At 42.5% G+C, this 12,959-nt stretch overlaps 1 protein-coding gene across 3 annotated transcripts in view; it reads right to left on the reverse strand.

Annotated features, from left to right (window-relative positions):
* Positions 1 to 1,105: 1,105 nt before the first annotated feature.
* The window catches only part of ABTB3 (ankyrin repeat and BTB domain containing 3), a 176,656-nt gene continuing 164,802 nt past the window's right edge, over positions 1,106 to 12,959 (reverse strand). For 2 of the 3 annotated variants that reach the window (XM_054802182.1, XM_054802163.1), the window contains 5 exons: positions 12,165 to 12,267; positions 10,354 to 10,435; positions 9,290 to 9,358; positions 6,069 to 6,182; positions 1,106 to 2,564 (listed from right to left, as the gene is read on the reverse strand). In XM_054802182.1, the coding sequence (XP_054658157.1) occupies positions 2,355 to 2,564; positions 6,069 to 6,182; positions 9,290 to 9,358; positions 10,354 to 10,435; positions 12,165 to 12,267 (578 nt within the window). In that variant the 3' untranslated portion in view covers positions 1,106 to 2,354. The remainder of the gene's footprint in view (positions 2,565 to 6,068; positions 6,183 to 9,289; positions 9,359 to 10,353; positions 10,436 to 12,164; positions 12,268 to 12,959) is intronic. The other variant, XM_054802172.1, reaches the window with a different exon arrangement.

The following is a 12,959-nucleotide window of genomic DNA, read 5'->3' on the forward strand; positions in this document are numbered from 1 at the left end:
GAATGACTAGCACAGAATTATCAGTGTTTCCTTCCTAATGAGTTGCAGGCAGGTTCCTACAAATGCTCAAAAGACATCTCCTTCCAGGGACAGCCTCTGCAGACAGGACTCTACACCCCCTTACCGAAGCCCAGTTAGTACTTGAGCTAGAAACAGGAGCACAACACCCATGGCTAGCATTGTAGCATTAGATGCCAGACTGCCTATCCACAAGTATACCTGTGGGCCTGCTTCCCAGAAAAAGCTATTTTGCCTATGGATATATGCAAATGCAACTCCTGACGACTTTGTTGGGCACTACACATGTACCCACGGGAAGAATTTTAATATCGTGATTATTGTTTGAAAAATTTTGCTATTTTAAACCAGGAATCTGTGGGGTGAGGTCTGCTCCTATCCAGTTATCATTGGCACGGAAGGATGGGTTTCCATGGATGAGGAGGCACACCAAATGACAAGCACCCCTGTGTGTTGCTGTTGCATCAACCATGATCTCGCTTCTCTAAGATCGCAACATTCACACAAAAGTTGCCATTACCTAAATGTTCCAGACAACATCCTGTGTGAACATCTACTATGCAGACAAAAAAACCCAGTCCAATTGACTGACATGCTGTGTCTCTGTGACATCAGTGGCCATTTAGACATTTTGGTAATTTGTTGCAGAAACTGTAGAGGCTTTACAAGACCAAGCACACAGGAGGATTTACACCTCAGAGTCATAAAACAGCTTCCTACCATGTTGATAACTAAAGCCAAAACTGTGTTCTCTGAGCGTGCCAAAAGCTATCAACATGGAAGAACACCCAACGCAGATACTTCAACAAAAGAACAAGAAGTTAACATGCACTGTCAAAATAAAACTTCTAAAGTCTATGAACTGGGCACAGTTTCTGAACGGCATACTAGAAAATAAATATATTAATGTCACTTTGCCATGGAGAAGGCAACATCCTTGCCCACTTCTTGCTGTGATTTTCAGAGACAGAGCATCAGGAATGTTGTGGCACGTAGCAGATTTGTCTTGCTAACAATATGCTGCAAAATAAACAAAGCTTTGACATTAAATCACACCCCCCCATCCCACCCCACCCAAACCCTGCACTGTAGATAACCTATACATTCTCAGGATACAGTGAGAAATCATTCTATAGTACATATTTAATTATAATTTAAAAAAGTCTAACTCGGACACAATCTCTGACCAGTAGCAAATTATCGACACATTACTGAAGTAAAGATCTGTTATCATCCCTTCACTGTAACAAACAGAAATCAGCATCTCGGGAAGGGTCTCCAGGGATATCATATCACAACCAATCGCACCAAATAAAAAAATATGCTAATTTCACAAATGAAGTTTGACAAGAAGTAACATTGCATTTGTCTCGGCGAAACGAAGCACGAACGTAACATTTCACAGGTACAGTTACCATGCAAACGCATGTTGAGTTTGTCATTGTTTTTAACCCCAAATCACGAGTAGCATGCAGTTCTCCTGCCCCCCCCCCCCCCAACTACTGTATTAGAGATAGTTTGGGTAATGTACCTCTTTGGTGTAACCATAGCCTGTTAGGCAAGATTATACCACCCTAGGAAAGAATACAAGCAAAACTTGATCATATGTATGTTTACACAATGTACATTTTACCATTTAAAAAAACAAAACATGTTACATAGGTTCTCAAACACAGCTCTGTCAAAAATGAAATTTTAAGCTTAAGAAATAGTTTTTAAACTACAAGGCCACCCCATTATTTTTTATGAACAATTTAAAAAGTTCCCACCCCTAAAAATCTGCCAGTATATTTCCTCAGCTGTAACAGTCTTACCCACTCTCTAATACAGTTGATCTTTGCTCGGCAGCAATAACAGTTCTTACATTTCTTAAATGCATGAGATAATGGACTCCGGGATAGATATAGTTCTTAAATGTGTAACACTGGAACAAATCCGCCTTAAATGATTAATCGGTCAATTCGGGTGTTCCCCGGCATCACCGCTCAGGCAGGGGCTTCTGCTGTTCACTGATGTGAGTTCTGGCTTTTGTTGGCATCAAGCTCCACGACCACGTATGTGAGTTCAGAATTTGATTACAACAGCGATTCACTGGATACTCTTGTACCCCGTTTGCTCAAAAAAACGGAGGAGCTTTTTTTTCTGTATTCCTCATCCAAACGGGGCCGCAGCCCAAGCGTAGCACCTTTGGCCAACACAGAACTATTTGGATGCAAAGTAGAATTTTTTTAATTATATTTTTGTAGTCATTTAAGCAACTGCAACGGGTTTAAGCAACTGCAACAGCAGACTTAACTTGCAGGGTCTTTATTAGAGGGTTACCATCTTCCTCAGCTTTACACAATGGAGCCCTTTGAAGAAGACAAATGAATTGACTGAATCCTTGTGGCCAACGTCCTCTGTAAGTCCTGTAGTACATTTTGACCAGACGTTTCTCCGTTCTTGTCATACAACAGCTGTTTGAAAGCTTCGTTTTCAATGAGGACCATCATGTTTTTTAGAAAGTAGCCTTCACAATAGGAAGATAGTTCTGTGACTCCGAGAAACTACAAGAAGTGAAATTAGAGAAAGATAACCATTCTGATAAAACCTGCTCAGGAAATACAGTGCATAAGAGCCGCACACAAATACACAAGCTAAGCATTTCAGACAGGCACAGTAATGCTTACAGATATGTATGTGTGGAGGGGAAGGAGTTAATCAAACACTATTTTATGCTGATGATTCTGGTAACAATTCCATGTCATAAGGCCCTGGTTTGTTAAGGAAACAAACTGCCAGGGGCTGAAACTTTGCTCCCTTGGAAACTGGTGGGAGTTTTACCACAGAGTTCACCAGACCCATGATTTCATGCTAGAAGTTACACCCTAAAACTACACATTTGGGAAAACATACTACAGACCAAGATTCATGAATGCCATCCTTAGCAATGATGGGACGTATGACTGCGGAAACTTGTCGTGTAAAGTTTCATGCTTTGAGGAATCTTTGGAGGAGAAATGGAGGCTTGTAGACCACGTGGTTTGGGGCTGTCAGTTCCTTACGTTGGACACTGTGTCAGGGTAATAGGCAGGGATACAGTAATGTGTGAGCAAATCTTAACCATGTGAGTGAAAATGTGTAAGCAAACCTTAGATGACCCATCATTTGATGGGTGACCTGTACTGGTTATCACACATTGGCTACATCCTGTGGTCAAACAAAGAGTATAACAGTGATATTCCGCTATAGGTGGAGAACTGGGTTTGTTCGGCCTTGAGAAAAGAAGGCTCAGGGGAGACCTCATCACCGTGTTCCAGTAGTTAAAGGGTGGCTACAAAGAAGATGGAACTCCCTTTTTACAAGGAGTCACATGGAAAAGATGGGGTAATGGGTGCGAGTTACTACTGGAGAGATTCTGATTGGACACAAGAGGAAAATTTTTCACAATGAGACCAATCAGCCATTGGAATAATCTCACCAGGGAAGTGGTGGATTCCCCAACTTTGGGCACTTTTCAGATTCAGCTTGACAGGGTGCTGGGCCATCTTGTCTAGACGTTGCTTTTGTCTAGACTGAGCTTTTGCGAGGAAAGGTTGGACCAGATGATCCTTGAGGTCCCTTCCAACCTGGTGTTCTTTGGTTCTGTGATTCTATGTTGCAATTTTAAGAATGGAAAGCCCATAGGGATGCCACAGATGATTTTAATACTCTCAGTTCAGCTTTGAAATTGTAAATGTGACCAAATCCATAGTTTCACCTTCCTACCACTACTTCATCTCTTTAACCAAGGGTCTCAATCTCTTGTTCCTACAGGTCCTTTTACATACTAAAAACACTGTTCTACACCAAGGCCCTCACCACAAATAGCTTTCCAAATCTGTGCTCACTTCATGCTATGCTTCCACCAAATCCGATCTTTCTCAATCATGACGACAAAGACTGTGATCTATGTGTCTCTGGGCCAACCTGCTCGCACATCCCCATCTATAAAGGCATGTCTCAGCGTCGCCTGAGTTCCTGCAGGTGCAGCTGAGCTTGCAAAGTAGCAAGGACTAGAAATGGTACCTACAACAGGAGCAAGTTACTCCAAACCTGCTCCTGACTGACATGGTGGTTCCTGGTTTCAGTGCTTGCTCACCTTATTCCCATCCTCACTGCAGCCTAACACCAGCTTCTTCCATACTTCAGAGCGCAACAGGGAAAGGCAGACGTTCGGCTGGCAAGCTGTGCTTGAACTGCTTGTGAGCTCCCCTGGCTCCTCAGGACCATCTGGCCTCTTCCACCACACAGCATTATCTCGTATTCACATAACAAACAAATGAAGCTACTGTGTGACAGGAGCACTCAGGGCAGAACGATCTGTGCTCATATTAATCACCTGCACATCACACAGACCAGGAGCAAAAAGACAGAGTATCTTCTCTGCATTGCAGACAGCGTAATAGAAAAGTATCTGAACTAGCTTTGAATTTGTGAGTTAAGGTCCTGGAAACCTTCTAGCTATCACAGTATGAAGCTGAGCCCTGGTAATTTACTGGAAGCAGGGTAAATTAGCCCATGCAGAGCTGTAGGGGGATGTGGCTTAACTAATTCCAGAAGTCAAGACTTCATTCACAGCTAGCTTGGCTATCTCTGCAATGCACTACCCACGTCAGTGCAAACATGACCGTGGCCGTAAAAGCCTCTCGAGTACACCATTTCCGCTGCCTCCACTGGAAGATGCAGGCACAAAAAGCTTGCAGGCTGGGGCCCTTACAGGCGAACAAGGAGCTGGATTTAGGCACTGGGTTTGTTCAGTCCCAGCATCAGCAGTGTGCCAGTCCCTCAGACAGGTCTAAAGCTCCGTGTAAGAACTTTCTTCAATCAGTACGTAAATAACAGACACATTTCACAATTCAAAGAAAACATGTAATTTTAAAACAAAATTATTCATTTTACTTTTAGTAACGGTAATACAAATCGAGAAGTTCCCACATGAGCTAGAAAATAAATATTTTTCAAAAGATTCCTGCATTGCTGATTTTTTTTCCTGTTACAATAAATGGACCTGCAGATATATCTCATTTCTTATTCATTTTTTTAGGTGGAACTTCATGCTATTTCAAACACTGATTGCGTGTTATCTGTACAACAAGACCTAACATTACTACTCTCTGTAGGAAATACCTGATGATGGGAATGGCAGTCAGATCTGCAGGGGTTTGGAGTAATCTGCAGGATTACTCTGTTCAATCAAACTTCCAGGACATGCTGCACCATTTTATCTGTCATATGGACCATGTAAGTTATAGAAAAAAAAATCATCTAAAGAATGCTTTAAAAATATTTAATTGCAACTACTTGTGTATGATTTCCATCTTCCAAGTGGAAGTCTAACTACTAAGCACACAAGAGGAGAAAAACTGAAACTAATCTGTGTGGCAACCACCTCCATTAATGAGCGAAAATAGGTTTTCTAGGTCAAAAAAATGCCATGCTTTTATGCCTAATGACTTAGGCCTCCTCACAAGCTAAGTAAATAATTTGATTCCAATAAGAAGCTGTGAATCTCTCCTCTCCAAGACATAAAATTCTCATTACCATCCTTGCATGGCTCTCAGACATTGCACTTTGACAACATGGCATTTTTATATATTGACAAGCTGTCACCAGCATTGAGTATATCACCCCAGTGGGCTTCAGGCAGGAGGAAAAAGGAAACTGTAATGGGAAAATGCAGCTTGGAAGGTGAAAGAGAGGTGTCTTATGCACTTAGGTGATTCCTGTTGAATAACTCAGCAGTTTGGGTTGCCATGATAAGAGATAGGTCTGCCACATGGCGATACACTCAAATTGAGTTTGAACTGCTTAGGGAAGGGGGTGAGAAGTTGCCACCAATGCTCTTACACTACATGATTTAGGACCGTCACTATACTTGGTACCTACTAGCCACTCAGTCCAAGTAAATAAATGACAAAACTTAAGTACATAACAAACATACTAAGCATATGTATCACTATTTATCATAAAACTGACCTACGAGTATGACAACAGATACATAACATGCAAGCATATAGGATTATTTTTACCTTGGCATGATTATAAATATCCACGCAGTTTTCTGTATTAATGCTTTTTGCGCAAATGATCTCACAGTGTCGTTGTAAAGCTTCAAGCTGGAAGAATTTAGCAGCAGAGAGAAGCTAAAAAAAAAAAAAGGCAAGGAAAAAATAGTCAAAACTGCTGAGCAATACAGTATCAGAGCTTGCTTCTTTACTATTTCATTATATTTTTTTCTCTGCCTCTGCTTCAGTTAGCATGAAAGTACTGACAAACAGTCAGAATGAGAAGGTTGCTTGGTTGCTTCAACCCTTTGCAGTCCCCTCTAGATCACTCTGTGGGAAGCTGTACACAGAGAGGCCACCACAGGCTGCTCAGATCTGGGAGCTGACTTTGGAATGGGGTGGGGTATGTATGAGAGAGAAAAAGGAAATGACAGCTTGGAGAGACTTTGGTCACTTTGCAAACATGACTCTGCAAGAAAGGATCTGCAATTACATTCCAGGAAAAAAGGGTTCCGGTTCATCTGCTCCCCAAGCTCTGGCTGAAACAGAGCACCTGGGCTGGATGTGGGGATGTCAGCAGAAGGGCCAGGACCAAGAGGATAGAAGAATTCAAACCAGATGATGATGACCACCCTGGGCAGTCTTAAAAATCTGGAGAGGCAATAAACCTCAAATCCGTCACCTCAGCAGGCTTAAGGAAAGGGAGTCGTATCTAGCTCGTGAACAGCAGTAAGGTCACGTCTAGGCCACAGGCATCGAAACGCTGTCTGGCTCCACGTTACTCCAAGGAGTGGGTGCACAGCAGGATACAATCCAAAGGTGGGAACCAGCTTGGTGCAAGGCACTGCCTAGTTAACACTCATGTTAGTGCCATGTGTCGGTATCGCTGTGCTACCACGGCTCTCCTGCCATCAGGACTCAAGCTGACCTCCCTCTTTGGCCCTGCGTCCACCCCAGGGATATACTACCTGGGCTGGCACTGCCTTGGGATCTCTGCATGCCACTGTACACTGTGGGCATGACCTGAAGCCTGGGGGGTGAAAATGGCTTAAATTTTGAGTTCTCCAACTGATTTCAGTAGGACTAAGATTTCCCCTATTGCCCCCCCTCTGTCCTTTTACAGCAGGGAAAAGGAATTTCATTTTCTGTCTTTCCATGGTAGGTCATTGCCTCTGGCTCTCTGCTCTGGTTTAGGAAGAAGGTTGGGGTTCTTCAGTGCTTGACACCTTGCTCTAACCCTGCCACGTCTCTTAGGCCAAGCTGTTCAAGTGTATTTCTACGGCCCTTATCATCTAGGACCGTGCGACAAAAAGCTATCCTGTGAATTCCAAAAGGGCTCTCATGCACTCAGTAAGAGCACTGGTGAACAAAACCCTGAAACTTCCCTGACATTATTCTAACTTCTCCTATGCAGTCTGCTCAAGCTCTGCTTTAATCCCATAAATAAATCCAAGTGCTGGAAATCTGCAGTGCTGATGTGATAGCAGTCAGCTGGCCCCAATTATGAATTGCAGCAAAGATTTCTGTGGAGTATTTCTGGTGCTTCTTGTTATCATATTTGTAATAAGGCAAGTTGCTAAATGCAGTTTTGAAAGATAAAGCCAAATCCTATTCCAGCTGCCTCTGTGGCTTAAGCAGTCACGTGCTGGTTTGTAATTACTTTAAACTGTGAGGAACCGTAGCCAGATCCGTTATCAACAGATCAATCAATCAGCCATACATTCTTGAGTCACAGAAGTTTTGAGATGTCACAAAAGTAGAGCAAGCAGCCAGCTGAACTGCAGCACAAGCTTTTTAACAGCCTAGGGGATAACGCATACATCTCTATAAAGCCGTTGCACTGCCTAGTCTAAGATTCCGTATTTCGGAAAGGGTTAGAGAAATTCAGGAGCTTCTTTCAAAGCTATGAGTGAAATAGATAATCAGTGACCTTCTCCTATGAAGCTCAGAAAGGCAATGTGGGTATGCTTAGTTAAAAATCCACTGCCTGGCTTGGAGAGTGGTAATTTCAGTCCTGACCAGTTGCATCCTCTGGCTGCCAGCAGGGTTGGTACAGATGTCCCTGTACCCATCAGAATTGATTCACCCTGGCCACTCATACCCCAAAGAAGAGTCACTCCCAATTTCTGGTTAGCAGTAGTTTGGTAAAAGCTAAGCCTAGCATGGATGCCCCAGACAGTAGCGTCACAGAGACAAGACTAACTAGTGTAGGCAAGAATAAAACATCATGGTGGCAGACTATATGTAATCTGTACACTGATGATTACCAGCTGTTTAAGTTGCTCTGATTTTAGTATTTACTGTCCTGTATTCTTTTTGGCTGCCATAATTTGGTGATCGTCAACAGAAAAACTCCCTGAATGACTACGAAGAATTTGCTCAGATAACTCTTAGTTCTGAATAGTTGGAGTCATTAGGCTGATCATAGCTGGCAACGGCAGCACACAGTATTTGGAAGAGGATCACTTAACATCCATACAGGTTGTGGACGTGTGGCTACGCTGAAGGCTCAGTCAGCTCCAGTTAGCTTGGTTTGGCTTTCACAAATGGGCACAACAGCACTGGAAGTTTTACATCCAGTGAGAAAGGGGCAAAGAAATCTCTGTATCTCAGGGAGCAGCTTAAGGTTTTATTCAGAAAATTTGATAGTCACATGCTTGAAATTGAACTGAACTGTGACTTCAGTGGGATTTCTCTCATGGTTAAAGCCGGGTACATGCCCAAGAATTCTCCCGAGTGAGGAACCAAACTGGATGCTTTTATGGTGCTGAGATAGGTCTGGACATGTAAGCCTGAGCAAATAAACCAAAAGTAAGTGTGGCAGAGGGAAGCCAATTGGCCCAGCTGGGGCAGAGCACCTCACCTATCAGGCTGAGAGAGAGGGAGGATGGTATACTATGTTGCCAGGAGCTGCTTCCAGATTTTGGTAACATCACCTTTGCACTTCCTAGAAAAGCCTCTCAAAGCATCTAACTAGATATTTTTATTTCAGATACTTTTTTTTGCTCGATGATCATAATTTTTCCCCTCTTTCTTCATGCTGGCAAAAGTTACCATAACGGGCAACTGGCAGAGAAGATTGAGTGTCTCCTGCAGGACTGCGGACAGCCTGGGCACTCCGGGTGAGGTGCTGCTGGCTTTTACAGGAGTGCTTATGTCTTGCCCAATGGCCATGTGCCCTTGGGTGAACAGTACACAGATCACTTAGCATTGCTCCCACTGCAATTAAGATAAATGTCTCTTACCTCCATAATTTCATTATTTTTAATCAGGAGTGACTCTGCACCTCCATAATAAAGATACTGCATAACCAGCTGCAATAAAACAAAGGGAGTGTTTATAAAAAGCAATCCGAGAAATCAGGGAACAGAGGGTGATGTAAAGATTGCAGGCAATACCCCAGACTCTCCAACACCATCAAGGATTTGTAGATAAAACTGGCCCAAACCTCCTGATTTCAAAATATATTGGGTTACTCGCTCTCTCTGCACAGTTCAATGTTTCCTTCTCACGGGTAGTCTAACATCTCAACCCTCACCAGCCACATTGTCTGGACTTTTTGATGAGCTCCAAACAGTTTGCAGGAAGCTGAGCAATTCATTCTGAATTTTCAATGTATTTCCCAGTATGTTAAGTACATCATCGATTCAGGAAAATACAGCATATATAACAATTATTCCCTTATTCCTTCCCTGGCAATGGCACCCCCACCTTCACCCAGCTGTGTGTGGGCATGCACGGACAATGAGAAAGAGTGGGGGAGCCTTTGCACTGTAATAGGAGCCAGCTAAGATCCCTCTGCAGTGAGCTTCCAGCAAGCCTAAAGTCATTGTAGGCAGCTGGCAATTATCTGCAGTGGTAACAGTTGGTACATGGAACTGTCTGAGCTCTGATTCAAATAAAAGGAAGCATATACACGTATACGCTACCGATACAGAAAGCAAGCTCTGTATTTTCATGGCAAAAAAATGGATTGAACAATACTGCTAAGGAAGGGAATAAACTGTGTCTCTTCCAAGCCTGTCCATTAAATACAGAAAGAGGCAAAAAGGGAAAAAAGGATCCAGTGCTTTACCTTGACATGCACGTCTGCGTACCCCGTATAAGTGAAATGCATGTTATTGGATCTGGTCAGGCACGACATTTGCAATCAATAGCACCCTGCAGCTTAGTGTATGAATGGAGATGAAGCCTGTGCTCATGAAACCACTGCTCTGAGCTATGTGTATGTGCGTACTAATTTGGACAGGGCATGTACAACGTTCCTATTACATGTTCCATTCAAATTCAATGTGAGAACTGACTTTACCTGAAAGATGGGGTACTTCACATAGTTGATCTCAATACAAGTACTATCAGATGAGGGCTTGCTAGACAGCAATGCTTTAAACCTAAATAAAAAGGAGCAAGATTGAAATACCAGCCCAATTATCTCCGTGAAAAAGTACAGCATCAGCTCTTGCAAAAACCGTACACTAAAATGAATGGATTTGTCACCAAAGAGCATGAAGATTTAGACACTGACATAAAATAAAAGTTCAAATCAAAAGGAAGAAGCCTCTCTTTTAGGAGATTTCAATTTGAAATTTTGGAAGAATACATTTAATATCACAATAGAATAAAATGGAGATAGCAAATTCAGATACTGTGATGATGCATATTACAAAACCAAAATATTTTTTCTTTTTTTTTTTTTTCCTTGGAGGCAACACGATCTTTTAGGAAGACTTGCAACATTTAAAACCTGCACGCTTTCTTTTCTGAAATTTGGCCTATGTCCATTATGCTGTTTTAAAAAAAATTTTTTGGAACAAAACAAAACAACTACACTAAGACTTTTAATGCTTCTTTGCAGGCTCAATACAATTGTGTAAAAAGAGGCAGTAGAGAAAACTGGATAGGTTGCTGTTTTCTGATTATCAAAACCTGAAATTCAGACACAAGTTTCAGGAAAAAAACCATAGTCTAAGTTAATAATTGCAGATTTACGAGAGACATATACATATGTAGCAATCTATTTCTCAGACTAGGTATTTTCATTTGATCAGAAGGTGAAAATGGGAAATGTACTGTCAGAAACATCAACCCTTCTACTTCCTCTTTTTCGTAATTCATCTGACCTTCTAGCAGTAGTGCAAAGCTTGGCTTATCTATCAAGACCAGCATTTGCTGGGTGCTGACCTTTTCCATATCACGACTGCCTCTTGTTAATTACAATACAGGTAACGACTGATTTGCTTTTACTAGTGTGAAACTCTACTATGAACACAATTTAGTAGGTTTAAAGCTGGTTTGGAATGTGTTTGTACCTCCACCAATATGCTCTAAACCAAAATGTCCATTCCTTAATTGAAGGCAGGGTCAGATACCGCAGCTGCTTTATGCAAATCTCTTTGTGCTGTGGGTTGGCAGCGTGTGTAGCATCAATTCCCACAGTGTTCAAACCACCCAAACTCAGTGGTTTGTCCTTGCCACATCTTGAAATAAGCCCTTATGGAGGACCAGCTAATTTGTTTAAAAGCACATCTTTAATTATAAAGCTGTATACAAATAAGGTTTGTGAGCAACTTTTTAAGGTTGAGTTGAGCTTGGTAACCCACGTTCAGCCTTCTGAGCACAGGGAGCAGCCTATAAATACTGCCTTTGGATACATTAAGTTTCATAGTTACTTAATTTTATTTAAAAAATGTCAAATTCTGTCAATGAATTGTGTGATAGTAGCTTGTTTTTCCTGGAGACTGCCTACACTGATGCAAGGCATGATTTAGCCACTCACGGGATAAATGATTATTAAGAATCAAAATATTAAGACTCCTCTATGATTAAGGGCTGGATGCAGCAGCGAGCTCCATGCAAATGTGCCTCAGTGGAATGAAGTCAGATGCATGGCCAGAAGCATGGATCATTTACTGGGTGGGAAGCAAGTGATGGGAGCACTTGTTAAACATCCTGCAGATCAACCAGAAACAAGCTGTTGAGATGGTCTGCTTAGAAAAAAACTAAGATTGGGCCATTATCCCTCACAGAATCTTAACAGCAGGGGAAGAAAAAAAAGAAAAAGCAAAACCACAAAACCAAATTCTATTTTTGTTAAACACCAGAAATGTCTCTATATTTTACCTTGGTGATGCAGTAAATAGCAACACTCTGTGTGCATAAAACGGTCTTCCTTCCACCAGAAATGTAACATCTGACATCTCTTTGTTGTTAAGAAAATGGGGATCTAGAATCACAAAAAGAAAAAAAAAAGCCAGTAACTTTAGTTTGGAAGAGGTCACGAACGTACAGAATATTTTCCTGTTTTGACAAAAGAAGAGAATAGCGTAAAAGGATATTGTTTTTAATGAGTAAAGCTCATAAAACTATTTTGCACAGCCTGAGACAGAAGCCCCCCAGACAGCCACGTGGAGTTCAGACAAAGGGAATTCAAAGCTTTGAAGTCCATGAGGACCTTTGCTGAGATGACAGCCTGCCGTCCCCGCTGTGCGGAGCTGGCACAGCCTCTCAGCTCTGCTACCTAAAGCAAACTGCAGCTGAACAGACGCTGGAGGGCCCTGCGTTCATTTATACCCTATTACGCCCCTCTGCGGGGAAGCCTTTGTGCGAAGGGCACAAGGGTCCTGGAAAACTGCTGTGGTCTTCTCCAGGTGACACTAAACCAGCCCAGGCTCCGTCAGCAGGGCTGGGAGGGCCGTGCCACCGCGGCATCACGCACAGCCAGCCACGGTGGTTTGAGATGCGGACAGACGTTTGGCTCCTGGCCCCGGGCTCAGATCCCAGCCTAATTAGCAACACAGACAAACCTTTGCAGATTTATGGTCCCACTCTAACGCACCTGATGATCCTCCTGATTTCAGCGGGAGTTGCAGGTCAGGCTAAGTTTGAGGCCCTTCCTTTTTGTATTCCTGCCTTTCA

This window comes from Grus americana, chromosome 1 (genome assembly GCF_028858705.1).
Source record: "Grus americana isolate bGruAme1 chromosome 1, bGruAme1.mat, whole genome shotgun sequence".
In the NCBI taxonomy this organism is placed as follows: Eukaryota; Metazoa; Chordata; class Aves; order Gruiformes; family Gruidae; genus Grus; species Grus americana.